This window comes from Acinonyx jubatus, chromosome X, assembly GCF_027475565.1.
Source record: "Acinonyx jubatus isolate Ajub_Pintada_27869175 chromosome X, VMU_Ajub_asm_v1.0, whole genome shotgun sequence".
Taxonomy (NCBI): Eukaryota; Metazoa; Chordata; class Mammalia; order Carnivora; family Felidae; genus Acinonyx; species Acinonyx jubatus.
In genome coordinates, this window is record NC_069389.1 from 41,234,751 (window position 1) to 41,262,428 (window position 27,678).

The 27,678-nt window shown below is 41.6% G+C and overlaps 2 protein-coding genes across 6 annotated transcripts in view; one reads left to right on the forward strand and one right to left on the reverse strand.

The window, feature by feature from the left end:
* Window positions 1–18,486, reverse strand: part of ZNF182 (zinc finger protein 182) — a 29,991-nt gene extending 11,505 nt beyond the window's left edge. For 2 of the 5 annotated variants that reach the window (XM_027053985.2, XM_027053980.2), the window contains exons 1-3: window positions 18,266–18,486; window positions 17,842–17,929; window positions 16,902–16,960 (exon numbers count right to left, since the gene is read on the reverse strand). In XM_027053985.2, coding sequence (XP_026909786.1) covers window positions 16,902–16,916 — 15 coding nt within the window. In that variant the 5' untranslated portion in view covers window positions 16,917–16,960; window positions 17,842–17,929; window positions 18,266–18,486. Of the gene's footprint in view, window positions 1–16,901; window positions 16,961–17,841; window positions 18,026–18,265 lie in introns of all 5 variants that reach the window. The other 3 variants (XM_027053983.2, XM_027053981.2, XM_027053984.2) reach the window with 3 other exon arrangements.
* A 5,516-nt stretch (window positions 18,487–24,002) lies between these two features.
* Window positions 24,003–26,846, forward strand: LOC106988821 (sperm acrosome-associated protein 5-like). The gene is made up of 4 exons (XM_015087290.3): window positions 24,003–24,267; window positions 24,689–24,847; window positions 26,323–26,401; window positions 26,505–26,846. Exons 1-4 carry the CDS (start codon window positions 24,123–24,125, stop codon window positions 26,602–26,604), a joined length of 483 nt encoding a protein of 160 aa, XP_014942776.2. The 5' UTR covers window positions 24,003–24,122; the 3' UTR covers window positions 26,605–26,846.
* Window positions 26,847–27,678: the final 832 nt, after the last annotated feature.

Genomic DNA, 27,678 nt, shown 5'->3' on the forward strand with positions numbered 1-27,678 from the left:
AGAACTCTCAAAACTAAAAAAACGCAAAAGATATTAAGCAAAAACAGACATACAAATTACAAATAGGTACATATAAAGATACTTAACATCAGGAAACTGCAAAATAAAACCACAATGAGAGAGGAGTTCAAGATGGCCCTGTGGGAAGACCATGAAATCACCTCCTCCCATGGACACAACAAACTTCCAGCTATATGTGGAATAATTTTCCTCTAAAAAGGACCTGAGAACTAGATGAACAGCACATCCATAACAAAAGACAAGGAGACACACTGAGAAGGGCAGGAGAGGCAATGACAGACCAGAGCCTTGCCTGGGAACCCACCCATCCCAGACGTGGTGACCCCACAATCAGAAGGGATCCCAAAAATATGGAACTCTACTCAAAGAGTAAAGGGATTGTGCCCCACTTCAGCAACCCCCAACCCTGGGGGCCAGCATCAGAAAAATAAGACCCCAACATGTCTAGTTTTGAAAACCAATGGGGATTAAGATCAGGAGAATCATAGTACTACAGGGAACATATAGATCCCACTCAAAGCAGCTGTCACAGAGGCAGGAACTTACAAGGACTTTATCTGGGGATGGAAGCACTGGACAATGGCATTTTAGCAATCTCATCCTAATTTGATGGTGATGAAACCAATAGGCACCATTTTTGGTGCTTACTAGCACCAGAGGCCATGCTCTGCCCACCCCATGCCATAACTGGGCTGGATTAGCACCCCACGCACCCTGCATAGTGCCCAACCCACAACAGGGCTGGGCTAGCACCCCAAGCACCATGCAACCTTCGCAGAGACCAAGCCACAGGAATGACAGGTGAAGCATCCCAAGCCCCATTCTCCCTGCTCAGTGGCCAAGATGCAAACAGGCCAGGTCAGTGACCCATCCCCACCTTCCCACATAGTGGCTAAGCTGTGAATGGATAGGGTGAGTGCCATGAGCCCTGCCCTCCCCATGCAGAGACCAAGCCACAATGGATGGGCTAACAGCTTGAATCCCACTCTCCCCATGAAGCAGTCCAGTCACAACAAAGTCAGGCAAGTGCTCTGAGTCCTGACCTCCCCACACAGCAGCTATGGCCGGCCCTATCAGAGCCAGCATGCACATGCAGCCCACACAAGAGACACCCACAGAGTGCCAGACTCTGGTGGCCAAGGGAGAATTCTGGGCCACATGGAACATTTCCTACACAAGACTGCTCCTTCAAGACTGAGGGAGGTAGCTGTTTTACCTAATATATACAGACAAACGCAGAGAGACATGCAAAACGAGGAGACAGAGGAATATGTTCCAAACCAAAGAAGAAGGCAAATCCTCAGAAAAAGACCTTAATGAAATAGAGATTAGCAACCTACCCAATAAAGAATTCTAAGTGATGGTCATAAAGATACTCACTGATCTCAGGAGAAGAATGGATGAACACAGTAAGAACTTCAACAAAAAGAAAACAATATATAAGTACCAAACAGAAGTTATAACTAAACTGAAAAATACACTAGAGGGGTTCAAAAGTTGAATGAATGAAATGGAAGCACAAATCAGAGGACCATAAGACAAAGCAATGGAAAACAGTCAGAAAGAGCAGCAAGGTAAAAAAAGAACTAAAAGTAAGGATATCTTAAAGGACCACAGGCACAACATTAAGCAGAATAATATTTGCATTGTAAGAGTTCCAGAAGGAGAAGAGAAAAAGGATCGTAAAATTTCTTGAAGAAATAGTGGCTGAAAACTTCCTTAACCTGGGGAAGGATACAGACATTCAAGTTCAAGAAGCCCAGAGAGTTCAAATTAAGATGAACCCAAAGAAAAACACACCAGGACACATTATAATTATAATGGTAGAAGTTAAGGATAGTGAGAAAATATTTTTTTTAGGTTTATTTATTTATTTATTTAGAGAGAGAGAGAGAGAGAGAGAGAGAGAGAGAGTGCATGCGTGTGCACGAGCCAGGAAGGGGCAGAGAGAGAAGGAGAAAGAGAGAATCCCAAGCAGGCTCTACACTGTCAGCACAGAGCCCGATGTGGGGATCAAACCCACAAACCATGAGATCATGACCCAAGCCGAAACAAGAGTCAAAGGCTCAACCGACTGAGCCACCCAGGCACCCCAAGGATAACAAGAAAATCTTAAAAGCAGTAAGAGAAAAGCAACAATACTATGTACAAAGGAGACCCCATAAGGTTTTTAGACTTTTCAGCAGAAACTTTGCAAACCAAAAAGGAGTGGGGTGACATATTTAAAGTACTAAAAGGGGAAAAAGTGCCAACCAGGAATTCTCTACCCATCAAGGTTATCATTCAAAATTGAAGGAGAGATTAAGAGTTTTCCAGATAAGCAAAATCTAACAGAGTTCATCACCACTAAACTGGCCTTACAAGAAATGTTAAAGGGACTTCTCTAAGCTAAGAAGAAAAGGCACTAATTAATTTTAAAATACATACGAAAGTGAAAATAGAAAAGGTAGGTAAAAATTAAAGGTAGTAGATCAACCACTTATAAAGCAAGTATGAAGGGTAAAAGACAGAAGTAGTAAAATTAATTGAAAATAAAACAGTTAAGGGATACATAAAATAAAAAGTAAACTGTATCATCAAAAATCTAAAATGTAGGAGGGAGGAGTAAAAATTTAAAGCTTTGGAATGTGTTCAAAATTAATTTACTGTCAATTCAAAAATGAGTTACATACATGTTATATGTGAACCGAACAGTAACCACAAAGAAAAAAATTACAGTAAATACATAGAAAGGAATCTAAACATAACACTATAGAAGACAAACCATAAGGGAAGAAAGAGAAGAAGAAACAGAGGGGAACTACAACAGCCAGAAAACAATTAATAAAATGGCAATAAGTACATATCTATCAATAATTAAATGTAAATGGACTAAATGCTCCAATCAAAAAACAAAGGGTGGATGGATGGGAAAAAAGCCCTTTTATAGGCTACGCACAAGAGACTCACTTCAAACCTAAGGACACACACAGACTAAAAGTAGAGGGGCACCTGGGTGGCTCAGTTGGTTAAGCTTCCGACTTCGGCCCAAGTCATGATCTCGCAGTTCATGAGTTCAAGCCCCGTGTGAGGCTCCGTACTGACAACTCAGAGCCTGGAGCCTACTTCAGAGTCTATGTATCCCCCTCTCTCTCTGCCCCTACCCTGTTCGTGCTCGCTTGCTCTCTCTCTCTCTCAAAAATAAACATTAAAATTTAAAAAAAAGAAAGTAAAGGGATAGAAAAGGATATATCATGTAAGTGGAAATGAAAAGAGAGCTGGGATAGGAATACTTGTATCAGAAAAATTAGACTTTAAAACAAAGACCATAACAAAAGACAAAGAAGGGTACTACATAATGATAAAGGGGTTGATCTAACAAGATGATATGACATTTATAAATATGTATGAACTGAATATAGGAGCACCTAAATATATAAAGCAAATATTAACAGCAATAAAGAGATAAATAGACAGCAATACAATAATAGTAGGGGATTTTAACACCTCACTTAAATCAATGGAGAGATCATCCAGACAAAAAAATCAAAAAGAAAACATTGCCCTTAAACAACACACTAGACCAGAGGGACTTAATAGATATATACAGAACACCCCATCCAAAAACAGGAGATGGGGCGCCTGGGTGGCTCAGTCGGTTATGCATCCTACTTCAGCTCAGGTCATGATCTCACAGTTCGTGGTTTCAAGCCCCACGTCAGGCTCTGTGCTGACAGTTCAGAGACTCAAGCCTGCTTCGGATCCATCCTGTGTTCATTCTCTTTCTCTCTCTCTCTCTTTCTGTCTCTCTCTCAAAAATAAACATTAAAAAAACAGGAGAATACACATTTTTCTTGAGTGCACAGGGAACATTCTCCAGGATGGACTACGTGTTAGATCACAAAACAAGTCAATAAGTTTAACAAGACTGAAATCATATCAAGCATCTTTTCCACAACTGTATGAAACTAAAAATCAATTACAAGAAACAACTGGAAAAACACAAACATGGAGACTAAACAACATGCTATTAACCAATGAATGAATCAAAAAGAAATCAAAAGATAACATGAGACAAATGAAAATGGAAACACAATGTTTCAAAATCTTTGGGACACAGCAAAAGCAGTTCTGAGAGAAGTTCATAGCAATACAGGTCTACCTCAGGAAACAAGAAAAACATCAAATAAACAATCTGTCTTAACGCTTAAGGAAATAAAGAAAGAACAAAGCCCAAAGTTAGTATTAGAAAGGAAAGAATAAAGATCAGAATGGAAATAAATGAAATAGACACTAAAAAAAAAAGAATAGAAAGGATGAATGAAAGTAAGAGATGGTTCTTTGAAAAGGTAAACAAAATGAACAAACTTTTAGCCAGACTCAAGAAAAGAGAGCCTAAATAATAAAATCATAAACAAATGAGAAATTAAAACTGATACCACAGAAATACAAAGGAAAAGAGAATACAATAAACAGTTATATACTACCAATTAGACAACCTAGAAAAAATGGACAAATTCCTGGAAACATATAATCTTCTAAGACTAAATCATGAAGAAATAGAAAATCTGAATAGACCAATTATTAACAATGAAATTGAATCAGTAATCAAAAACTCCCAATAAACAAAAGTCCAGGTCAAGTTGGCTTCCTCAAATTATTCCAACTCTTGAAGAGGAAGGAACACTTTCAAACTCACTTTACAAGGCCAGCATTACCCTGATACCAAAACCAAAGACACTACAAAAAAATTACAGGCCAATATCCCTGCTGAACATAGATGCAAAAGTCCTCAACTAAATATTAGCAAACCGAACTCAATGTCAATAATAACATGTAAAGGATCATACCCCATGACCAAGTGGGATTCATTCCAGGCATACAAGAATGGTTCAATATCCAAAAATCAATGAGATACACCAAAAAAAGCATTTGACAAATTTCAACATCCATTTATGATAAAAACCCCCAACAAAGTGGATATGCAGAGAAGGTATCTCAACACAATAAAGGCCATATATGACAAGCCCACACCTAATTTCATACTCAACAGTGAAAAGCTGAAAGCCTTTACTCTAAGATCAGAAACAACCCAAGGATGTCTACTCACGACTTTTATTCAAAAGAATACTGGAAGGCCTAGCCACAGTAATTACACAGAAAAAAAAAGAAATAAAAGGCATCTAAATAGGAAGAAGTAAAACTGTCACTATTTGCAAATGACATGCTATTACATTAAAAACCCTAAAGACACCACCAAATAACTACTCAAATAAATTCAGTAAAGTTGTAGGACACAAAATTAATAATCAGAAATCTGTTGTGTTTCTATACACTAAAAACAAACTATCAGAAAGCCATATTAAGAAAACAACCAGATTTACAAGTGCATCAAAAGGAACAAAATACCTAGGAATAAACAAGGTAAGGCCATGGCCAGAGATTTAAGCAAAACAGATATAAGTAACATGCCTGATGGATAATTTAAAGAACAATCATATGGGGGCGCCGGGGTGGCTTGGTTGGTTAGGCGTCTGACCTTGGCTCAGGTCATGATCTCACGGTCCGTGAGTTCGAGCCCTGCGTCGGGCTCTGTGCTGACAGCTCAGAGCCTGGAGCCTGTTTCAGATTCTGTGTCTCCCTCTCTCTCTGCCCCTCTCCTGTTCATGCTCTGTCTCTCTCTGTCTCAAAAATAAATAAACGTTAAAAAAAAAAATAAAAAAATAAAGAACAATCATATGGATACTCACTGGGCTTGAGAAAAAAATAGAAGACATCAGTGAGATGCTTACCAAAGAGATAAAAGAGTGAAAAACAAATCAATCAGAGATGAAGAATGCAATAAATGAGATCAGAAACACACCTGGTGCAATGAACAGCAGGTTAGAAGAAACAGAAAAACAAATTAGTGACCTAGAGGACAAACTAATGGAAAATAATAGAGCTGAAGAAAAGAAAGAGAAGAATTACGCAACACGAGAAATAGACTTAGGGATCTCGTTGACTCCATGAAACATAACATTCGTATTATAGGAGTCCCAGAAGAGGAAGAAAGAGAAAAGGGGGCAGAAAACTTCTTTGAAGAAATAAGAGCCGAAAACTTCCCTAACCTGGGGAAGGAAACAGACATCCAGATCCACAAGGAACAGAGATCTCCGATCAAAATCAACAAAGGTGGGCCAACAGCAAGACATATTGTAATTAAATGTGCAAAATATAGTGATGAAGAAAAAATCTTAAAAGCGGCAAGACAAAGTCTTAAGGGGTGCCTGGCTGGCTCAGTCAGTACAGCATGTGACTCTTGATCTTGGGGTTGTGGGTTTGAGCCCCAGGTTGGGTGTAGAGATTAGTCAAGAAATAAAATCATAAAAAAACAGTCCTTAACTTATAAGGGAAGACCCATAAGGCTACCTGCAGATTTATCAACAGAAACTTGGCAAACCAGGAGGGAGTGGCATAATATATTCAAATTGCTGAATGGAAAAATCTGTTGCCAAGAATACTCTATCCAGCAAGGCTATCTTTCAGAATAGAGAGAAAAAGAATTTCCTGAACAAACAAAAACTAAAGGAGCATGTGACCACTAAACCAGCCCTGCAAGAAATATTAAGGGGGAGTCTTTGAGTGGAAAGGAGAGACAAAAGTGACAGTACAGGGGTGCCTCGGTGGCTCAGTTAATCATTTGACTTTTTAATGTTTTTATTTATTTTTTAGAAAGACAAAGCATGAGTGGGGGAGGGGCAGAGACAGAGGGAGACACAGAATCCAAAGCAGGCTCCAGGCCCTGAGCTGTCAACACAGAACCTGACATGGGGCTCAAACTCATGAACCATGAGATCATGACCTGAGCCGAAGTTGGCCGCTTAACTGACTGAGCCATCCAGGCACCCCAATCATCCGACTCTTGATTTCAGCTCAGGTCATGCATGATCTTACAGTTCCTGAGATTGAGCCCCACGTCAGGCTCTGCGCTGACAGCACAGAGCCTGCTTTGATTCTCTCTCTCCCTCTCTGTCTCCCCCTCCCCGGTGCATGCGCTCACTTTCTCTCAAAATAAATTAAAAAAAAACAACTTAAAAGGGGTGCCTGGGTGGCTCAGTCAGTTAAGTGTCCAACTACGGCTCAGGTCATGATCTCACTGTTCGTGAGTTTGAGCACCACATCTGGCTCTGTGCTGACGGCTCAGAGCCCAGAGCTTGCTTCAGATTCTGTGTCTTCCTCTCTCTTTGCCCCTTGCCCACTCACGTTGGACTCTCTCTCAAAAATAAACAAACATTAACAAAATTAAATAAACAAAAAAATTCAGAAGTGACAGTATAAAGGCAGGAAATACAAAAGCAGTAAAAAATATTTCTGCATATTTCTGCAAAATCAGATCATTTCTGTAAAAATCAGTGAAGGAACTCAGACAAAAAAAGGATATAAAATATAATAACATACCTAAAATGTGGGGAGGAGAAAAGAATGGGTTCAAACTGGAATGACCATCAATATATATTGCTATTTGCAGAAGATGTTATACACAAACCTAATGGTGATCATCTATCAAAAACCACTAATAACCATGAAAAGAATAAAAAGAAATCCAAATATATCACTTAAAGACAATGAGCAAAATGGGGGGCCTGGGTGCCTCAGTTGGTTAAGCATCCAACTTCAGCTCAGGTCATGATCTCACGGCTCGTGAGTTCGAGCCCTGCTTTGGGCTCTGTGCTGACAGCTCAGAGCCTGGAGCCCACTTCAGATTCTCTATCTCTCTCTCTGCCCCTCCCCTCCTCACACTCTGTCTCTCTCTCCTTCAAAATAAATAAACATTAAAAAAATTTTTAAATTAGCAAAACATGAGAGAAAGACAAGAAAGGACCAGAGAAAATCTCCAGAAACAACCACAAAACAAGTAATACAAATAAAATACATATCTACCAATAATTACTCTGAATGTAAATGGACCAGAAGGGAGTGGCATGATATATTCACAGTGCTGAATGGGAAAAATCTGCAGCCAAGAATATACTCTATCCAGCAAAGCTATCATTCAGAACAGAAGGAAAGATAGTTTTCCAGACAAACAAATATTAAAGAGTTTGTGACCAGTAAACATGCCCTGCAAGAAATACTAAAGGAGACACTTTGAGTGGAATGGAAGGACCAAAAGTGACAAAGACCAGAAAGGAACAGAGAAAATCTCCAGAAATGATGCCAAAACAAGAAATAAAATGGCAACAAATACATATCTATTAATAATTGCTCTGAATGTAAATGGACTAAAAACTCCAATCACAAAACATAGGGTGTCAGAATGGATAAAAAAATAAGACCATCTATATGTTGCCTACAAGAGACTCATTTTATTTTTCACTTTCTGAAGATTTTCTCAGTAATCTCTACATCCAATGTGGGCCTTTAACTCACAACCCCAAGATCAAGAGTCACATGCTGTACCCACTGAGCCATCCAGGCACCCAATACAAGAGACTCATTTTATTTATTTTTTTAATCTTATTTTTGAGAGACAGAAAGACAGAGTGCAAGCAGGGGAGGAACAGAGGGAAAGGGAGACACAGAATCCGAAGCAGGCTCCAGGCTCTGAGCTGTCAGCACAAAGCCCAACATGGGGCTCAAACTCATGAACTGCGAGATCATGACCTGAGCCAAAGTCGGATGCTTAACCAACTGCTTACAGGAATTAATTGATAATGATACAAAATAGTAGGGAACTTTACCATCCCACTTACATCAAGGGACAGATCATCTAAACGGAAAATAAATAAGGAAACAATGGTTTTGAATGACACACTGGACCAGATGGACTTAATGGATATACTTAGAACATACTATTCTAAAACAGCAGAATACACATTACTTTCAAGGGCACATGGGACATTCTCCAGAATAGATCACATATTAGGTCACAACACAGACCTCAACAAATAAAAAAGACTGAAATCATACCATTCATACTATGTGGTTCTCTGAACCACAACACCATGAAACTTGAAGTTAACCACAAGAAAAAATCTGGAAAGACCATAAATATATGGAGGTTAAACAATATGCTACCAAACAATGAATGGGTCAACAAGAAAATCAAAAAATTAAAAAATACATAAAACAAATGAAAATTAAAACACACTTCTCCAAAGCCTTTGGGATGCAGCAAAAGCTGTCTCAAGAAGAAAGTATGCAGAAATACAGGCCTACCTCAAGAAGCAAGAAAACTCTCAAATAAACAACCTACCCTTACACATAAAGGAGCTAGAAAAAGAACAAATGAAGCCTATCACCAGCAGAGGGAAGGAAATAATAGAGATTAGAACAGAAATAAATGATACAGAAACTTAAAAAAATAATAGAACAGGGGAACCTGGGCAACTCAGTCAGTTAAGCATCCAACATTGGCTCAGGTCGTGATCTCAGTTTGTGAGTTCAAGCCCTGAGTTGGTCTCTGTGCGAACAGCTCAAAGCCTAGAGCCCACTTCAGATTCTGTGTCTCCCTCTCTCTGCCCCTCCCCTGCTCACACTCTGTCTCTCTCTCCTTCAAAAATAAATAAACATTAAAAAAAAAGTATCCAAGGGATACAGGTATGCTGTTTTGAAGGGGCACATGCACCCCAATGTTTATAGCAGCACTATCAACAATAGCCAAAGTATGGAAAGAGCCCAAATGTCCACTGATGGATGAATGGATAAAGAAGATGTGGTGTATATATATACAATGGAGTATTACTCGGCAATCAAAAAGAATGAAATCTTGCCATTTGCAACTACGTGGATGGAACTGAAGGGTATTATGCTGAGTGAAATTAGTCAGAGAAAGACAAAAATCGTATGACTTCACTCATATGAGGACTTTAAGAGACAAAACAGATGAACACAAGGGAAGGGAAACAAAAATAATATAAAAACAGGGAGGGGGACAAAACAGAAGAGACTCATAAATATGAACAAACTGAGGATTACTGGAGGGGTTGTGTGAGGGGGGATGGGCTAAATGGGTAAAGGGGAACTAAGGAATCTACAGCTGAAATCAGTGTTGTAGTATATGCTAACTAATTTGGATATAAATTTTAAAAAATAAATAATTAAATTAAAAAAAACAGAACAAATCACTGAAACCAGGAACTATTTCTTTGAAAAAAATTAATAAAATTGATAAACCTCTAGCCAGACTTATCAAAAAGAAAACAGAAAGGACACAAATAAATAAAATCACAAATGAGAGACAACACAGAACAACCAACATCACAGAAATACAAGTAATTATAAGAGAGTACTATGAAAAACTATATGCCAACTAACTGGACATCCTGGAAGAAACAGATAAATTCCTACAAACATATAAGCTACCAAAACCAAAATAGGAAGAAATAGAAAACTTGAACAGACTGATAACCAGCAAACAAACTGAATCAGTAATCAAAAAACTCCCAACAAACAAAAGTCCAGGGCCAGACAGCTTCATAGGCTAATTCTACCAAATATTTAGAGGCTTTTAAAAAATTAATTGCCTAATTAAAGTTTATTTATTTGGAGAAATGGAGAGAGAGCGAGCGAGAGAAAGCACAAGTGGCGGAGGGACAGAGAGCAAGGGGGGGAGAGAGAATCCCAAGCAGGCTCCACACTATCAGTGTGCAGCCAGACACAGGGCTTGAACTCATGAACCATGAGATCATGACCTGAGCCAAAATCAAGAGTAAGATGCTTAAATGACTGAGCCACCCAGGCTCCCCTATTTCCACCAAACATTTAAAGAAGGGTTTATGCCTATTCTTCTCAAACTATTCCAAAAAACAGAAAAGGAAGGAAACTTCCAAATTCATTCTATGAAGCCAGCATTACCCTGACACCAAAACCAGATAAGACACCACTAAAAAAGAACTACAGGCCAGGGGCACCTGGGTGGTTCAGTCGGTTAAGCATCTGACTGTGGCTCAGGTCATGATCTCACAGTTTGTGAGTTCAAGCCTTGCATCGGGTTCTGTGCTGACAGCTCAGAGCCTGGAGCCTGCTTCAGATTCTGTGTCTCCCTCTCTCTCCCCCTCCCCTGCTCATTCTCCCTCTCTCTCTCAAAAATAAACATAAAGAAAAAAATGTAAAAATAAAATGAAATAAAAAATAAAAAAAAATAAAAAAGAGTACAGGCCAACATTCCTGATGAACATGGAGGCAAAAATTATCAATAAAATACTACCAAACCAAATCTAAAAATACATGAAAAATATCATTCACCACAATCAAGTGGAATTTATTCCCGAGTTGCAATATTTGCAAATCAATCTACATGTTACAGCACATTAAGAAAAGAAAGGTTAAGGGGCATCTGGGTGGCTCAGTTGATTAAGTGTCTGACTTCATCTCAGGTCATGATCTTGCAGTTCGTGGGTTTGGGCCCCACGTCTGGCTCTGTGATGACGGCTTGGAGTCTGGAGCCTGCTTTGGATTCTTTGTCTCCCTCTCTCTCTGCCCCTCCCCCAACTCATGCTCTGTTTCTCAAAAATAAACAAATGTTAAACATTTTTTAAAGAAAAGAAAAGAAAGGTTAAGAACCACATGATCATTTCAATAGATGCAGAAAGAGCATTTGACAAAATACAACATCCATTCATGATGAAAACTCTCAAGAAAGTAGGTTTAGAGGGAACATACCTCAACATTATAAAGGCCATATATGAAAACCCCAAAGCTAACATCATACTCAATGGGGAAAAACTGAGACCTTTTCCTCTACAGTCAGGAACAAGACAGGGATGTCCACTCTCACCACTTTTATTCAACACAGTACTGGAAGTCCTAGCCACAGTAATCAGACAACAAAAAGAAATAAAAGGCATCCAAATCAGCAAGGAAGAAGTAAAATGTTCACTGTTTGCAGATGACAATATACCATACATAGAAAACCCAAAAGACTCCACCAAAAAATTGCTGGAACTGATAAGCAAGTTTAATAAAGTTGCAGGATATAAAATCAACATACAGAAATCTGTTGCATTTATATATTCCAATAATGAAGCAAGCAGAACAGAAATTGAGCAATCAGTCCCATGTACAACTGCACCAAAAACAGTAAGATATTTAGGAATAAACCTAACCAAAGAGGTGAAATATCTGTACTCTGAAAACTATAAAACACTGATAAACTAAAGATGACACAAAGAAATGGAAAGACAATCTGTACTCACAGATTGGAAGAACAAATATTGTTAAAATGTCTCTATTATCCAAAGGACAATCTACACGTTTAATGCAATCTGTATCAAAATACTAACAGCATTTTTCACAGAGCTAGAACAAACAATCCTAACATTTGTATGAAACCACAAAAGCCCCTAAACAGCCAAAGCAACCTTGAAAAAGAAAAGCAAAGCTGGAGGCATCACAATTCCAGACTTCAAGTTATATTACAAAGTGATCAAAACTGTGTGGTACTGGCACAAAAACAGACACACAGATCAATAGAACAGAATAGAACCCACAACTATATGGTCAATTAATCCTGGAGAAAGCAGGAAAGAATATCCAATAGGAAAAATAGTATCTCTCCAACAAATGGTGTTGGGAAAACTGGACAGCAATATGCAGAGGAATGACACCGGACCATTTTCTTATACCATACACAAAAATAAATTCAAAATGGATAAAAGACCAACTATAAGACCTGAAACCATATAAATCCTAGAAGTGAACACAGGCAGTAACTTCTCTGACATCTGCCACAGCAACTTCTTGCTAGATATGTCTCTGTGCCCAGGGAACAAAAGCAAAAATAAGCCCCTGGGACTATACCAATATAAAAAGCTTCTGCACAGCAAAGAAAACAATCAACAAAACTAAGAGGCAACCTAGAGAATGGAAGAAGATATTTGCAAATGACATATCCAATAAAGGGTTATTGTCCAAAACATATAAAGAACTTATAAAACTCAACATCCAAAAACCAAATAATCCAATTAAAAATGGGCAGAAGAAATGAATAGACATTTTTCCAAAGAAGACATCCAGATGGCAAACAGACACATGAAAAGAGGCTCAACATCACTCCTCAAATCAAAACTACAATAAGGTTTCACCTCATACCTGCCATTGTGGCTAAAATCAACAACACAGGAAACAACAGGTGTTAGCCAGGAAGTGGAGAGAGGGGAACCCTCTTGCACTATTGGTGGGAATGCAAACAGGTGCAGCCACTTTGGAAAACAGCTATGGAGGCTCCTCAAAAGTTAAAAATAAAACTACCCTATGATCCAGCAATCGCACTATTAGGTATTTACCCAAAGAATACAAAAATACTAATTCAAAGGGAAACATGCACCCTGATGTTTATAGCAGCATTACCTGCAAAAGCCAAATGATGGAAGCAGCTCAAGTGTCCATCAACTGATTAATAGAAAATGTGGTGTATACAATGGAGTACTACGTGGCAATGAGAAAGAATGAAATATGACCCTTTGTAGCAACATGGATGGAACTGGAGAGTGTGATGCTAAGTGAAATAAGCCATACAGAGAAAGACAGATACCATATGGTTTCACTCTTATGTGGATCCTGAGAAACTTAACAGAAACCCATGGGGGAGGGGAAGGAAGAAAAAAAAAAAAAAGAGGTTAGAGTGGAAGAGAGCCAAAGCATAAGAGACTCTTAAAAACTGAGAACAAACTGAGGGTTGATGGGGGGTGGGAGGCAGGGGAGGGTGGGTGATGAGTATTGAGGAGGGCACCTTTTGGGATGAGCACTGGGTGTTATATGGAAACCAATTTGACAATAAACTTCATTAAAAAAATTAAATAAATAAATAAATAAATAAATAAATAAAAACTTAAAAAAAAAAAAAAGAAAATGTGGTGTATATATATACAATGGAATTTTACCCAGCCATTTAAAAGAATGAAATCCTGCCATTTGCAACGACATGGATGGAGCTAGAGAGTATTATGCTAAGTGAAGTAAGTCAGAGAAAGACAAATACCATATGATTTCACTTATGTGGAATTTAAAACACAAAACAAACAAGCAAAGGGGAAAAAGAGAGAGTCAAGAAACAGACTCTGAACTATTGAGAATAAACTGATGGTTACCAGATGGGAGGTGGGTGGGGGGACGGGTTAAACAGGTGATGGAGATTAAGGAGGGTACTGGTTGGGATGAGCACAGGGTGTTGTATAGAAGTGTTGAAATACTATATTGTATACATGAAACTAACATTACACTGTATGTTAACTAACTGGAATTTGAATAAAAACTTTAAAAAAGTGTGGTACTGGCAGAGGGTTAGATCTATAAATCAACAGAACAGAGTCCAGAAACAGATCCACAAATACAGCCAATTTATTTATGACAAAACTGCAAACGCAATTCAAAAGAGAAAAATTATACTTTCAACAAATGGGGTTAGAACGAATGGAATTCCATATGCAAAATAATGACCCTCAACTTAATCCTTACACCTTATATAAAATTTAACACAGAAGAGATCACAGATCTAAATGGAAAACCAATAACTATGAAACTTATAGAAGAAACAGGAAAAAATCTTCATGACTTAGGATCCAACAAAGAATTATTTTTTAATGTTTATTTATTTATTTTGAGACAGACAGAGAGAGCAAGCATGGGAGGGGCAGAGAGAGAATCCCAAGCAGGCTCTGCACTGTCGGCGCAGAGCCTAATGCAGGGCTTGAACCCACAAACCCTGAGATCATGACCTGAGCCAAAATCAAGAGTCAGATGCTCAACCCAATGAGACACCCAGGCACCCCAGACTCAGCAAAGAATTCTTAAACGTGATGTTGAAATAACCATGTGTGAAGGAAATAATTCATATATTGGCCATTTTCAAAATTAAAAATTCTTGCTCTGTGAATAACACTAAGCCAATGAAAAGACGTGGCTTGAAGAAATACAGACAAAATATTTACAAACGTATCTGACAAAGGACTTGTAAACAATATACATAAATAACTCTCCCCAATTTCAAGAGCGAGAAAACAATCCAATTTTAAAATGGGCAGATGACAAACTGAGGGTTGATGGGGGGTGGGAGGGAGGGGGGGGTGGGTGATGGGTATTGAGGAGGGCACCTTTTGGGATGAGCACTGGGTGTTGTATGGAAACCAATTTGACAATAAATTTCATATATTGAAAAAAATAAAATAAAAAATAAATAAAATGGGCAGATGACTTGATTGAACACTTCGCCAAAGAGGATATACAAAAAGTAAAGAAACATATAGAGGTCTTAAACATCATCAGCTATTAGTGAAACACAAATTAAAGGCATGATGAGACAATAACTATACTACTAGGATGACTAAAATTAAAAATACTAACAATACCAGGGCGCCTAGATGGCTCAGTTGGCTACGTGTCCAACCTTTGATTTCAGCTCAGGTCACGATCAACCTGCTTGGGATTCTCTCTCTCCCTCTCTATGCCCCTCCCTCACTCACGCTCGTGCTCTCTCAAAATAAATAAATAAACATTAAAAAAATACTGACAATACCAAGTGCTGGCAAAGATGTGAAGCAACTGGAATTCTTATACATTGCTGGTAAAAATGAAAAATGATTCAACTATTCTGGAAAACAATTTGGCAGATTCTTAAAACGTTAAGCATACAGTTACCAAAAGACCCAGAAATCCAATATTTATTCTAGAGAAATGAAAACATATGTGCACACAAAAACCTGTGTATGAATATTAAAGTGGCTTTACTTGTAATTGCCAAAACTGGAAATAATCCAAATGATTTTCAACAGGAGAATGGATAAATAAGCTATGGTACATCTATACCATGGAATACCACCCAGCAATAAAAAAGGAAAGAACTGACAACTTGTCTGAATCTCCAGGGAATTATGATGAGTAAAAATTTCCTCCGACTTAGGCTCAGGTCATGATCTCACAGTTTGTGGGTTCAAGCCCCGCATCAGACTCTGTGCGGACAGCTCGGAGCCTGGAGCCTGCTTCATATTCTGTGTCTTCTCTCTCTGCCCCTCCACTACTCACTCTTACTCTCTCTCTCTTTCTCTCAAAAATAAACATTTAAAATTTTTTAAAAATTTTCTAAGTGAAAGAAAAACATTGGTTGGCTGTGAGCACCTGTAGGACTTTGTCTCTTGGCTAAATGAGAATCCAAAGTCTGACCAATAAAATTACTTCAGAAAAATGATCTCAAGAAAAGCAAGTTCCCTGACATATTTCATTCCCAAAGGATACTCTGACACCATGTCTCCAGCTCAGTGAGAAATGCTGTAAGAAATATCTGCAGGAGGGGAGCCTGGGTGGCTCAGTCGGTCAAGCATCCAACTTCAGCTCAGGTCATGATCTCACTGCTTATGGGTGTGAGTCCTGTGTCAGGCTCTGTGCTGACAGCTCGGAGCCTGGAGCCTGCTTCAGATTCTGTCTCTGTCTCTCTGCCCCTCCCCTGCTCCCACACTCTCTCTCTCTCTAATAGAAATAAAAAATAAACATTAAAAAATTTAAAAAAAAAGAAATATCTGTAGGAAACCAGCGACTGCATTTATCACTAGGCTGTGGTTGAAGACAATTCCACCAACCACATAAAGACTCAAAAAAGAAATGCCTTGGAAGGCAAACACAGGAAACCTTTACTTCCCTGAGAACTCAGTGCACTCTCTCCTGAGGAGTAAGGTGAACCAGGTTCCTGGTTACGTTTCCCTCTGGCTGCCAGAAGCTCAAAGAGAAATCTGTAAGTCAATGTTAGTATCTGTCACACCCTAATGTCTACATTCTAACTTGGCCTTGCTGTCTCTCATTTTCCCTGATCCTAATGCTTATTTACAAATAATTTCCTATTTTAGGTCAGAGATTCCTAAGTATCTCATCACGTCCATGGTAAAAAAAAAAAAAAAAAAAAAAAAAAAAGGAAGAAACAGCATACTTACCTGGGGTTTGGCCATTTTCTGCTTTTCTTGGGAAAAGGCAGAGATGTGTGAAAGCCGAGCTGGAAGAATGGAAAAGTGTACAGCATATGAGAGAACCCATAAGGTTTATATGCCCAGAATTATCTGCCTAGAAATTCCCCTCACACTAGCGGGGCATGAGGCCATTCTGTGGAAGTTTGGGCAACCATGTAGTTTTCAACAACCACCTGTGTATTCTTGACTCTCTTCCTCACATGAGCATCTAACACAAAAGGGTTTTTTTTCTATATATACTTGTGTACTGACCCAGAAATTGTAATTCTAGGCATTCTACCTAATGAAATAATGTATTCTAATGCATCACAACTTCTCTGTAAGTACCTTCACCTCAGCACTGACTTTCTGAATGCCGAAGTTAATCCTGTGACTCATAATAAGCGATTAGTAAGGAAATACAAGGAGTGAAATGTTACAGACCTATTAAAAATGTTGTATGGAACTGGATGCTTTAGTATTTGTATATTTCTCTGTACGTATATCTAAATTAAGTTTTTTAAATGTTAGAGAATAAATTTTTAAGCTGAATCACAGTAAACTTCTAAATGAAAATAAGGTAGGTTATAAAATTGCAGGAACCCATTTCAAACTGTTAAAAGTTTAAAAACGCACACCCCGAATACCCACTAAAAACTTGCTAAGAATGGACCGGACATTTAAATGCAGGGGGATAAAAATCAATTCCTTTTGATTTTCTTTTCTTCTATTTTTAATTAATCTGTAATTCAAATGTGTTAGTATTTATCATACACCAAGTAAAATGAACTTTTAAAAACTATCATCCCCATAACGTTTTAAGCCCCAGGATCCCCCCAAACCCCGCGGCACCAGGCCTCGCCCACCCCAACCCCCCAGCCCCGAAGTGAGTCCACTCAGGTACCTCTCTCTTCCTTCTCCTCCTCACCTCACTGGGGCCGGCTTGCCCAGGAGCCAGAAGGAAGCCTTCGGGTGCAGATTCACTTCGGCTGGAGCATTCACACCAGGACCCTACGCTGGGGTGTGGGAGAGGGGAGAGGGGAGAGGAAAAGGTGGGGCGCGCCTAAGGAGGCGCCTGATGAGGAGTGCGTAAGAACCCTTAGCGCAAATCACTGTGCCGGAAAACGTGTAAAAGTCAACGTTTAATAAGCCCCATTCAACCCTGACTAGTCCCGTAACTTTGTCCACCATCATGCCCCAGAGACCTTCATTCAGTCTCCCATCACCCCACAACTCCCCGCATCAATGATCCTCCCAAATCCCCCTTCCTTCGTTCCTCCAGAACTCCCCATCACTTGGCCCATCACCCCTAGCACTCGCCCTCTCAACCCATCCCCCCTCCTCTTTCTCACCCTCTCGACAATAGATTTTCTGCTCACTGCAGAGGAGACCATTACAAGAACTGGCCCTGAGCAACACTTCCGCTTCGGGACCGACTCGGGCTCCGCAGCTTACAGGGCTGCAGCAGGCTGGTGTGCGCACGCTCAGCGGGGTCTTCGAGCCCGCGTCAGCCAATAGTTACCACCAGGCCCCCTCCCGCCGGCGGGACGCGAAAGAGATGGGGCTGGGGCGCGTGCGCCTGCGTCTGCGCCTGCGCCTCGCCTGCGCCTGAGCCTGCGCCTGCGCGGAGAGAAGATGGCTGCGCCCGCGCGGCTACTTTGAGGTGGCCGTGCCCACCGTGTCTCTTCACCTCGCTGGCTGCCATCACCTATGGAGCAGGTGTTTATTTTGTTCTGCAGAGGCTGTCATTCCTGAGATTTCAAAAACCATTTTCCTTATGGCGGGGAGGGGAATTGCCTAATTAAGAAAAATTCTGGCAGGCAGGAATTTGGTGTCTTGAACCCAAAGGGCAGCATCAGGTTTACAGGTGTAATTGAACAGTTAGACGGGATGCGTGGCAGCATTGCCCAGCGTGCACAAAGGCTGGGAGGTAAGGAAAGGTCACACTGGCTCCATCCAGTGGCTAGAGCTGGGGGTTTGAAGGACAGTATACAAACAAACTAAAGATAAATAAACGGCCACCTAGAACACACCCACCCCGGGGTATAAGGAATGTGTTAAGTAGTGACTGACGAAAGGATGCTTTCTTTGGATGGGCAGGATCGAACTCCTTTCGTTGGAGGTGACAGATACGCTGACCAAAAGGAGCCGGCCACACGAATAGCTGAAGCAAAGAGCTTTCTGGTGGAGGGCACGGCAGTTCCAAAAGCCCGGAAGTGAAACCTAAATTGGTGTGTTAGAGGAACGGAAACCGTGGCAGCTTGTTGGGAGTGTAGGAGGTGTGAGGGTGGGAGAGGTGGGTGGGGCCAGATGCTGTAGGGCCTCCTCTGGCAGGAACAGAGCTCGTGCTTCATTCTAGACATAATGGGAAGCCATAAGAAGGGAAAGATTTTTAAAAGACCCCTCAGAAGTAATCAAGAATTCTTGTTGATCGTGAGTCTTGCACCACTAGAACATGAGCTTCACAGGGATTTGCTTAAGCACCTCCTGAATGACACATAGTATTCTAGACGTTGGCAAGGGAAGAAGACAGAACTAACCAAACAAACATTTATGGAGACAGTCTGGTTTCAAACACCCACCTACCAGCTTTGTAACCTAGGGCAGAACTCCTCTGTGCTGTTTCCTTATCTATAAAATGGGGACAATGACAAATGAATTGATACTTATCAAGGGTTTAGAACAAGACTTGGCACATAGTAAGTACTGCATGTTTTATTATTATTTAAATAAAAATAGAAATGTATATGCATAAAGGTTTTTTTAGTAAGAAGGAAAAAATGGGGCACCTGGGTGGCTCAGTTGGTTAAGCCTCCGACTTCAGCTCAGGTCATGATCTCACAGTCCATGGGTTCGAGCCCCATGTCGGGCTCTGTGTTGACGGCTCGGAGCCTGGAGCTTGCTTCGGATTCTGTGTCTCCCTCTCTGCCCCTCCCCTGCTCATGCCCTGTCTCTGTCTCAAAAATAAATAAAAACATAAAAAAAATAAGAAGGAAAAAATTAAAAGATAATCTACAGGCTACTTTGGAGAACAGGCCACAGAGGGCAAGGGCAAAAGCAGGAAAAATACTGTGGCTCCTGCCAACAAGCCCAGCAAGTGATAATGGGACTCAGACCTAGCTCAGTATCTCCTGAGTGCCACACACCGTGTGAAGCATATGACATGACCTGCCTCAGACAGTCCCCACCATCTGTGAACAGTCCCATGGCCCCCACTTATCAGACGAGGAAACTGAGTCCCAGAGAGACTCAGTAACTTGCCCAAGGTCACAGAGTTTCCCAGGGTTGGATTCTTAACTTCTACCCAATAATATTTTTTCTTTTGTTTATTCAATATCCCCCAGAACTTTTGGAAAGTATCTGAGGGTCCTCATCCCAGAACCATTAAAACTAACCAAGGAACATTTTTACCAGAAATATAGGTGGAGCAGAATGCTTGGGTGGTTCAGTAAGTTAAGTATCTGACTCTTGATTTTGGCTCAAGTCATGATCTCACCGGTTTGTGAGTTTGAACCCTGCATCAGGCTCTGTGCTGATGGTGCGGAGCCTGCTTGGGATTCTCTCTCTCTCTCTCTCTCTCTCTCTCTCTCTGTCTCTCTCTCTCTCTCTCTCAATAAAATAAACTTAAAAAAATGTAGGGGGGGAGGGTGCCTGGGTGGCTCAGTCAGTTGAGCATCTGACTCTTGATTTCAGCTCGGGTCATTATCTCTCAGTTCGTGAGATGGAGCCCCCAGTCAGGCTCTGCCCTGACAGCACAGAGCCTGCTTGAGATTCTCTCCCTCTCTGCTCCTCCCTCCATCTCAAAATAAATAAATAAGCATTAAAAAAAAGGAAATATGGATGGAGCTCCCTAGCAGACAAAGAGAAAAAACAGAGGAGTAACTCCTATCTCTTGCTCCCTGAAGGATCAGCACTTATCAGGTACAAACATGTCAGCTCTCTAAATGCATTAGAAGGTGGGAAGTTGGAAGGGTTGGACCTGTAGGTCCCATCCCACCCCAACCTAGCCTCTTCCATCTTAGAAGCCCCATTCCCCACCACCTTGTACACACACACCCCTGTGTTTAGGGAGAATCCTTTGGGTTGGTGGGTATTGGGGTACAGTGATTGCCAGCTCCAGAAATGTCCTTAAGGCAGTGATACAGCCCCTCAAAACTGTTTCAGAGTTCATAGTGCACATCCATAAGCTATGTGAGACCAGCTTTTCTGCACTGAAGAACTCAGACTCCCACTCTTTCCTGAGCATCCTCTGCCATCAGTCCCTGCAGATGCAACCTCCTCATACAGTGGTCTAAGCAGCAGGTAGCTAGGTAAAAGGGTGTGGAAAGCTAACAGGAACTGGTCCCACCACAGAGTCTGTACAATGTGATGCTCCCACCCACAGGCCCCCCACCTCACCAGTTAGACATCATTACAATTGCTCTCAATACACATTTTATCAAGGGGTGCCTGGTTGGCTCAGTTGGTAGCATGTGACTCTTGGTCCCAGGGTCATGAGTTCAAGCCCCACATTGGGTGTAGGGCTTACCTTTAAAAAAAACATTTCATCGGGGCACCTGGGTGGCTCAGTCGGTTGAACATCCGACTTCAGCTCAGGTCATGATCTCACTGTTTGTGAGTTCGAGCCCCGCATGGGGATCTGTGCTGACAGCGCAGAGCCTGGAGCCTACTTCAGATTCTGTGTCTCCCTCTCTCTGCCCCTTCCCCGCTCATGCTCTGTCTCTCTTTGTCTCTCAAAAATGAATAAACGTTTAAAAAAATAAAAAAAATTTCATCAAAACTATGGAAGTGTGGCTAATTGTGAGCAATCATTTTGGACCATAAGGTGGCAAATGAGTTTGTCAGAGAAACAGCACAGGAGCCAGTTTTCTGGTGATCTTGAAGCTGCCATGCTAGCTCTGAACTACCTGAGGGGAAGAGGAATCCCCTTCCATCCTTTTGAAGCCACTGGTATTTGTAGTATATACCATCACTGGTAATATGAATCCTGAACAATAGATCAGTCTTTTCTGTCTTGGCCAATCTGAGTGTCATTAAATAGGAGACCTATGGGACTGGTTGGGGTGGGGGTGGATAATGGTGAATGAAGGACAAATTGGGAGTGAATGGTAGCAAGGAGAGGCAAAGGGTGATGGGAGGGAAGTGAACGAGTAGAGTGGAGTGAAAAGTGGGCAGCGTGGAGCAGCATGAGGAAATGACTATGCATTAGATTTTGAATTAATTTGAGATTATGGATGAGACTGAGTAAATGATGGGAAAATGAGGCATGGTCTAAAGTGACAGAAAGTGTAAGTGGAAGCAGACTGAGTGACTGCAGCAATTCAAGGCAGTGAATGTGAATGGAGTTGATAAAGCAGTAGAGTGCAAGTTGTTTTGAGTACTAAGGATCAAAGTGTGAATAAATGATGGTTTATGGAGCACGTAAGAGTGAGAGAGGTGGATTCAGGAGGAGAGTGGGAGTGAATGGAGGTAACGTGAGGCATAGAAGGAAGAATGGAGAGCACGAGGGACAGAATAAGAGGGACTGAAGATGTATATGTGGTAGAATGTGAATATATGAATCAGGTAGATTTGAGTGGTGACACTATGAGGGAGAAGGAGAATGGCTAGAGGTGAAAGAGGGGCAGACTTGGACTAGATAGGGGTGATTTGGGGCTCCAGGAATGTCCAGGGTTCCCAGTTTCAATCAGCTCAGGTGAATGAGCTGATGCATGTGCATGAATGGAGCTAATGTTGGGCAGAATGAGAGGGAATAGAAGCAAAAAGCAGAAGGTGAGTAACTGTGGTTATTATAAGCCAAAGAGAAAGATGAGGGTCACATGGCCCCAAGTGAATGAAGTCGGGGGGCGATGGATGAATGGGGCCCAGTATTAGCAAAAAGTGGTGAATTCAAAGGCAGAGTGTGACTGAATGAAGGTACTATGGGGCAGAATGGAAACAACTAGCCATGAAATCATGAGCCAAACAGGAGTGATAAGTGGGAATGGGGTTACATTGGAAATGAGTTTAAATGAATGAGAGGCAGAGTAAGAGTCAATGGAGTCAATGAAGAGAAAATGAGGAATGGGGGTGACCAAGCACAGAATGAGTATATATGGGTAATTTGAGCTAGTGTTTGGGAGTATTACAGGGCAGAGTTCCAGGAAATGGGGGTAACAAGGGAATAGTATTTGAGAGAAGAGAGGTGAAGAAGGGGCAGAGAGTGAATGAGAGAAAGAATGAGGCCCAGAGTCAATTAACAAAGCTGAAGGATGGGCCATGTGAGAATGAATGGGTGTCATTTCATGCACTGTGAAGAAGTGGAGGAGAAAGTAGAAAATGAGAGCCTGAGAGTGAATTGAGGTGAAGGAATATGATGTGAGAGAACTGAGGTAATATAAGGAGAAGGTTAAGAAATTGTGATAATATGAGGCATAGTGTGAATGAATGTAAGTGGATGAGAGACAGTATAAGTGAATGGGGCAATAAAAGAACAAGAATGGAGGTGGAAAATTAGTAGAGTGTGCATATATATGTAATGTGTCATGTGTAATACATAATGCAGGGCAGAGTGTGATTGAATGGGGGTAATGTGGGACAGATTCCAGTAAATTAGGATGGAACAATGCATAAAAGTAAAGGAGGAGCCAAGAATGGGTAAATGGAGGTAATGAGGGTCAGAAGATGAGGGCATGGTGGCCATATTGCGCACAGCATGAGAAATCGAGGTGGTAGTAGACACGATGTAGTGAACAGAGCTGACTGTTGAGCAGAGTAGGAGGAATGGAGGCGATGAGGGGCAGAGTGAGTGGATATGGAGGTAATCAAGTGGTACAGCATGATTAATGACAGCAGAGTGTAACAGTGTTAAGGAATGTGGGGGGATGTAGGCTGATAGTGAGGCCCAGTGCCTGAGTCCTATCTGTCCTTTGTGTCACCAGTTCCTCTCTTCCTGCGTCTCTTTGTGACATCTCAGGGTTTCTCCCTGTTTTTGTCTCCTCCCATCTTTATGCATATATCAGTATCTTTCTCTTTTCTTGTGTGTATGTCTCTAACAGAAATGGCACTGGGAAAGGCGGTGAGGTGTCTAACCCTCTGGCTTCTCTGTTCCAGAATCTATTGCATAGCCATTTGCTCATACAGCCCAGAGTTCCAGAATGCCCTTATTTCTGGACATAGCAGGGTGAGTCTGGAGCAAAGAGTTGGCCAGGAGGGCCCGTGGGTGTTATAATGAAGGGCTTTGTTACTGTGAAGGTCACCTTAGCCATGCTTATGGCTGCTATTGTGGATGCCAAGATCTATGAACGCTGTGAACTGGCACTGAAGCTGGAGAGGGCAGGCCTCAACAGCTTCAAGGGCTACACCGTTGGAGACTGTGAGACCCCAACTGCCCCAAGTCCCACCTACACCCCGAGCTGCCCACCACATTCAGACCCAGTCCCCCCTTTGTCATTTATCACCTCCCCAGCCCAGGGCATGATCCTCTCGGTCACCCCATGACTGACTGTGATGGCTGGTTTAACTTACTCTAATGTCATTACTATCATTGCCTTCACAACAATCATCCTCATCTCCACCATCAATACCATCACTACCATCAAAGTCATCACACATACTATCACCACTGCCATCACTGATATCTCACCAGAATCACCAACATCAAAACCACCACACCAAACCAAGATCCTCACTCCCACAACTGAGATGACAATGATCCCTGTCCCCTCTCCCTCATTCTACCATCCCCTATTTCCAGGACCCATGCCTACCTGATACCTATTCCTTATTTGACCCAGGGCTGTGCATGGCACACTATGAGAGTGGTTTTGACACTTCCTTCGTGGACCACAATCCTGACGGCAGCAGTGAATACGGCATTTTCCAGCTGAACTCTGCCTGGTGGTGTGACAATGGGATTACACCCACCCAGAACCTCTGTCACATGGATTGTCGTGGTAAGGCAGCACTGGGGACACCCTGAAGCCCTGCCTGCCCCACTGCCCAACACACCAGAATGCAAGGCTGTTAAACCATGATCTCTAGTAACAAGCAGAAAAATGACAGGGAAAGGAGCAGAGTTGCCTGGGCTGTTAAGAGACACCATCCTGTATCCTTACCAACTACATTTAGATGTTGTCCAGGTCAGGAGGGCTCAGAACTCCTATACCTCACCCAGAATGGAGGCTGCAGTTTTCTGTGACTCAGGAGATAGGAAACATAGCTCCATGCAGAATGGAGGGGGAGATGTTCCTGATTTGTGGATGAGGTTGTTCAGGCCCTGGGGGAAGAAGCAAATATCTGGCTGTAGGAACATAAATAAGTTACCTTCATGCAGAAAGGAGAGAACTTTCCAGACAAGAGTGTGGTGTTATTGAGGACAAAATTTAATAGCAATGGTTGTTCAGGGTTGGCCAAATTGGTGCTTGAGGTCATCCAAGACAGTCCAAAATGGAGACTGAGGTTAAGGTTACTGAGGGCCAGACCAAATGGAGGTTGAGGCAGCCCAAGTCCTGCTACAGTAACAGGTGAGGTAACCCCAACAGGATTGGCCAGCTTGAAGGTTGAGGTTGTCTAACACCGGCCACCATAGAGGTTGACGTTATCTAGGACAGGGTAACATGAATAGTACGGCTTTTCAAGACTAGCTAAAATAAAGGTTAAGGTTCACTTTGAGTCAACATGGAAGTTGAAGTAGTCCAGGATCAGCTATAATGGAAGTTGAGGTCCTAGACTGGTTAACATGGAAGTTGGAATTATTTATAACCAGTCAAAATAGCAATTGAGGCTGTTAAGGACTGGTTAACACTGTGGTTGAGATCATTAACCTGTCAGAATGGCAGTAAAGGTCACCCTGGTTGAGCAGTTGAGATCATCTGGACCATGATGGCTGAGGTTGAATGGAACTAGTCAACATGGAGATTGAGGTCATTTGTAACTAGTCAAATGGGAGTTGAGGTTATCCAGGATCTGACAACATAGTGTTTGAAATCACCAAGACTGACCAACCTTGCAGTTGAGTAGCTTTCCAACCAGCCAAGATGGTGGTTAAGGTGATGTCAGACCAGCTGCCATTGCAGTTGAGATTATCCATAACCACGCAAAATTACAGCTGAAGTCATCCAGACCTGGCCAACAAGGAGTTTGAGGTCATTAGGACCAGCCAATATGGTGGCTGAGGATATTCATAACCAGTCAATATGACAGTCAAGTTCATCCAGGATCAGTCAACATGAGTTAAGGTTCTACAGAAACAGCCAACATAGTAGTTGAGGTCATTCATAACCAGCTGACAAGTGAATCAAGGACAGTGAGAATCAGCCAATGTAGTGACTGAAGTTATTCAAGCTCCCTGGGCCCACCATACACTGTCACCCTGTCCCCAATGCACCAGATCACTATATCCCTCTCTTCTTCCCCTCCTCCCTACCAGACCTGCTCAACCACCATCTTCTAGATGATATCTTGTGTGCCAGGCAGGTGGTGTCCTCACAGAATGGTATGACTGCTTGGTAAGTTCATGGAGGTGTCTTGGACTCTGGGGAGCTGGGATAATGGCACTGCCACCCCACAAGCCTGTCCACTTCATCCTCCCTCCCTCTCTTCATTTCCCAGGGATTCTTGGATCCGGCACTGCTACGGGCATGATTTATCTGAATGGCTCAAGGGATGTAATATGCATGCAAAACATGACTCAAAGAAAATTAAGTCATGACTCATTCCAAGAGATAGAAATTTTATTTTCTCCTTTCTTTTCTTTCTTCTGTGGATTTAATAGTGCTATCTAGATTTAATAGTGCTATCTATAAACAACATAAGAGGCCTCGGATGCCCAGCTCTTCATTTTCCCAATGGAGGTACCCCCATTTAATCACTTCCTCCAGATCACTTGGGGTGAAGGTAATAGCATAGCTTCTCCTGGGTTCAAATACCATCTTTACTACTTACTAGATGTGTTGCCTTGGGCAAGGCATTTAATTTCTCTGTGCCTCAGTTTCCTCATTTGCAAAATGAGGATGATAATGGTAGTAACTATTTCATGGGATTATTGGGAGCATTAAGTGAATTAATGTTTGTAAAGCTCATAAAATGCTTCATACACAAGTCAGTTACAGGTCTGGAGATAGAAGGGTGGCATGAGGGGCTATGAAAAGTGGCTTCCCTTAAAAAAGCATCACCCGGGGCACCTGGATGGCTCAGTCAGTTAGGTGTCCAACTCTTGATTTCAGCTCAGGTCATGATCTCACAGTAGTGGGATTGAACCCCCACATCAGGCTCCGTGCTGGGTGTGGAGCCTGCTTAAGATTCTCTCTCTCTCTCTCTCTCTCTCTCTCTCTCTCTCTCTCTCTCCCTCTACTCCTCCCCCACTTGCTCTCTCTCTCTCTCTCTCTCTCTCTCTCTCTCTCAAAAAAGCATCACTCTCACTCGAAGTCACTACAGGGTCTTCAATTAAGGTAGATACAACTTCTCCAGGGAAAATAAGATTGGTTCCACTTTACATGAGAAGATCAGTGGGAATCAGTTGAAAGTATTCATACTGTCCTGCATCTTCCCATTCTACACTCAGCCCCCTACTCCCTCTTTGACCATAAGTACCCTAAATTTCAAATGATAGACTGGGAATTTAGGCCAGGAATTCAATGGATGCCCAAAGTAATAATTTCTTTTGACAGAATACCTGGATTTTGGTCTGTGTCTTGGGCAGAGAATTTTAGGAATTTAAACTTGCCATTCTTTCTCTTTGTACCAGCCCCATAAGAAGCAGCCACTCCTGGTCAGGGAGCGGGGG

What these genes read in the sequence shown, in the direction of transcription:
- LOC106988821 (XM_015087290.3), top strand. Translation starts at nt 24,123, where the DNA reads ATGAAGGGCTTTGTTACTGTGAAGGTCACCTTAGCCATGCTTATGGCT. An exon ending in GGGCTACACCGTTGGAGACT is followed by an intron (nt 24,268 to 24,688) that starts GTGAGACCCCAA and finishes TATTTGACCCAG; the next exon opens with GGCTGTGCATGGCACACTAT. An exon ending in CTGTCACATGGATTGTCGTG is followed by an intron (nt 24,848 to 26,322) that starts GTAAGGCAGCAC and finishes CCTCCCTACCAG; the next exon opens with ACCTGCTCAACCACCATCTT.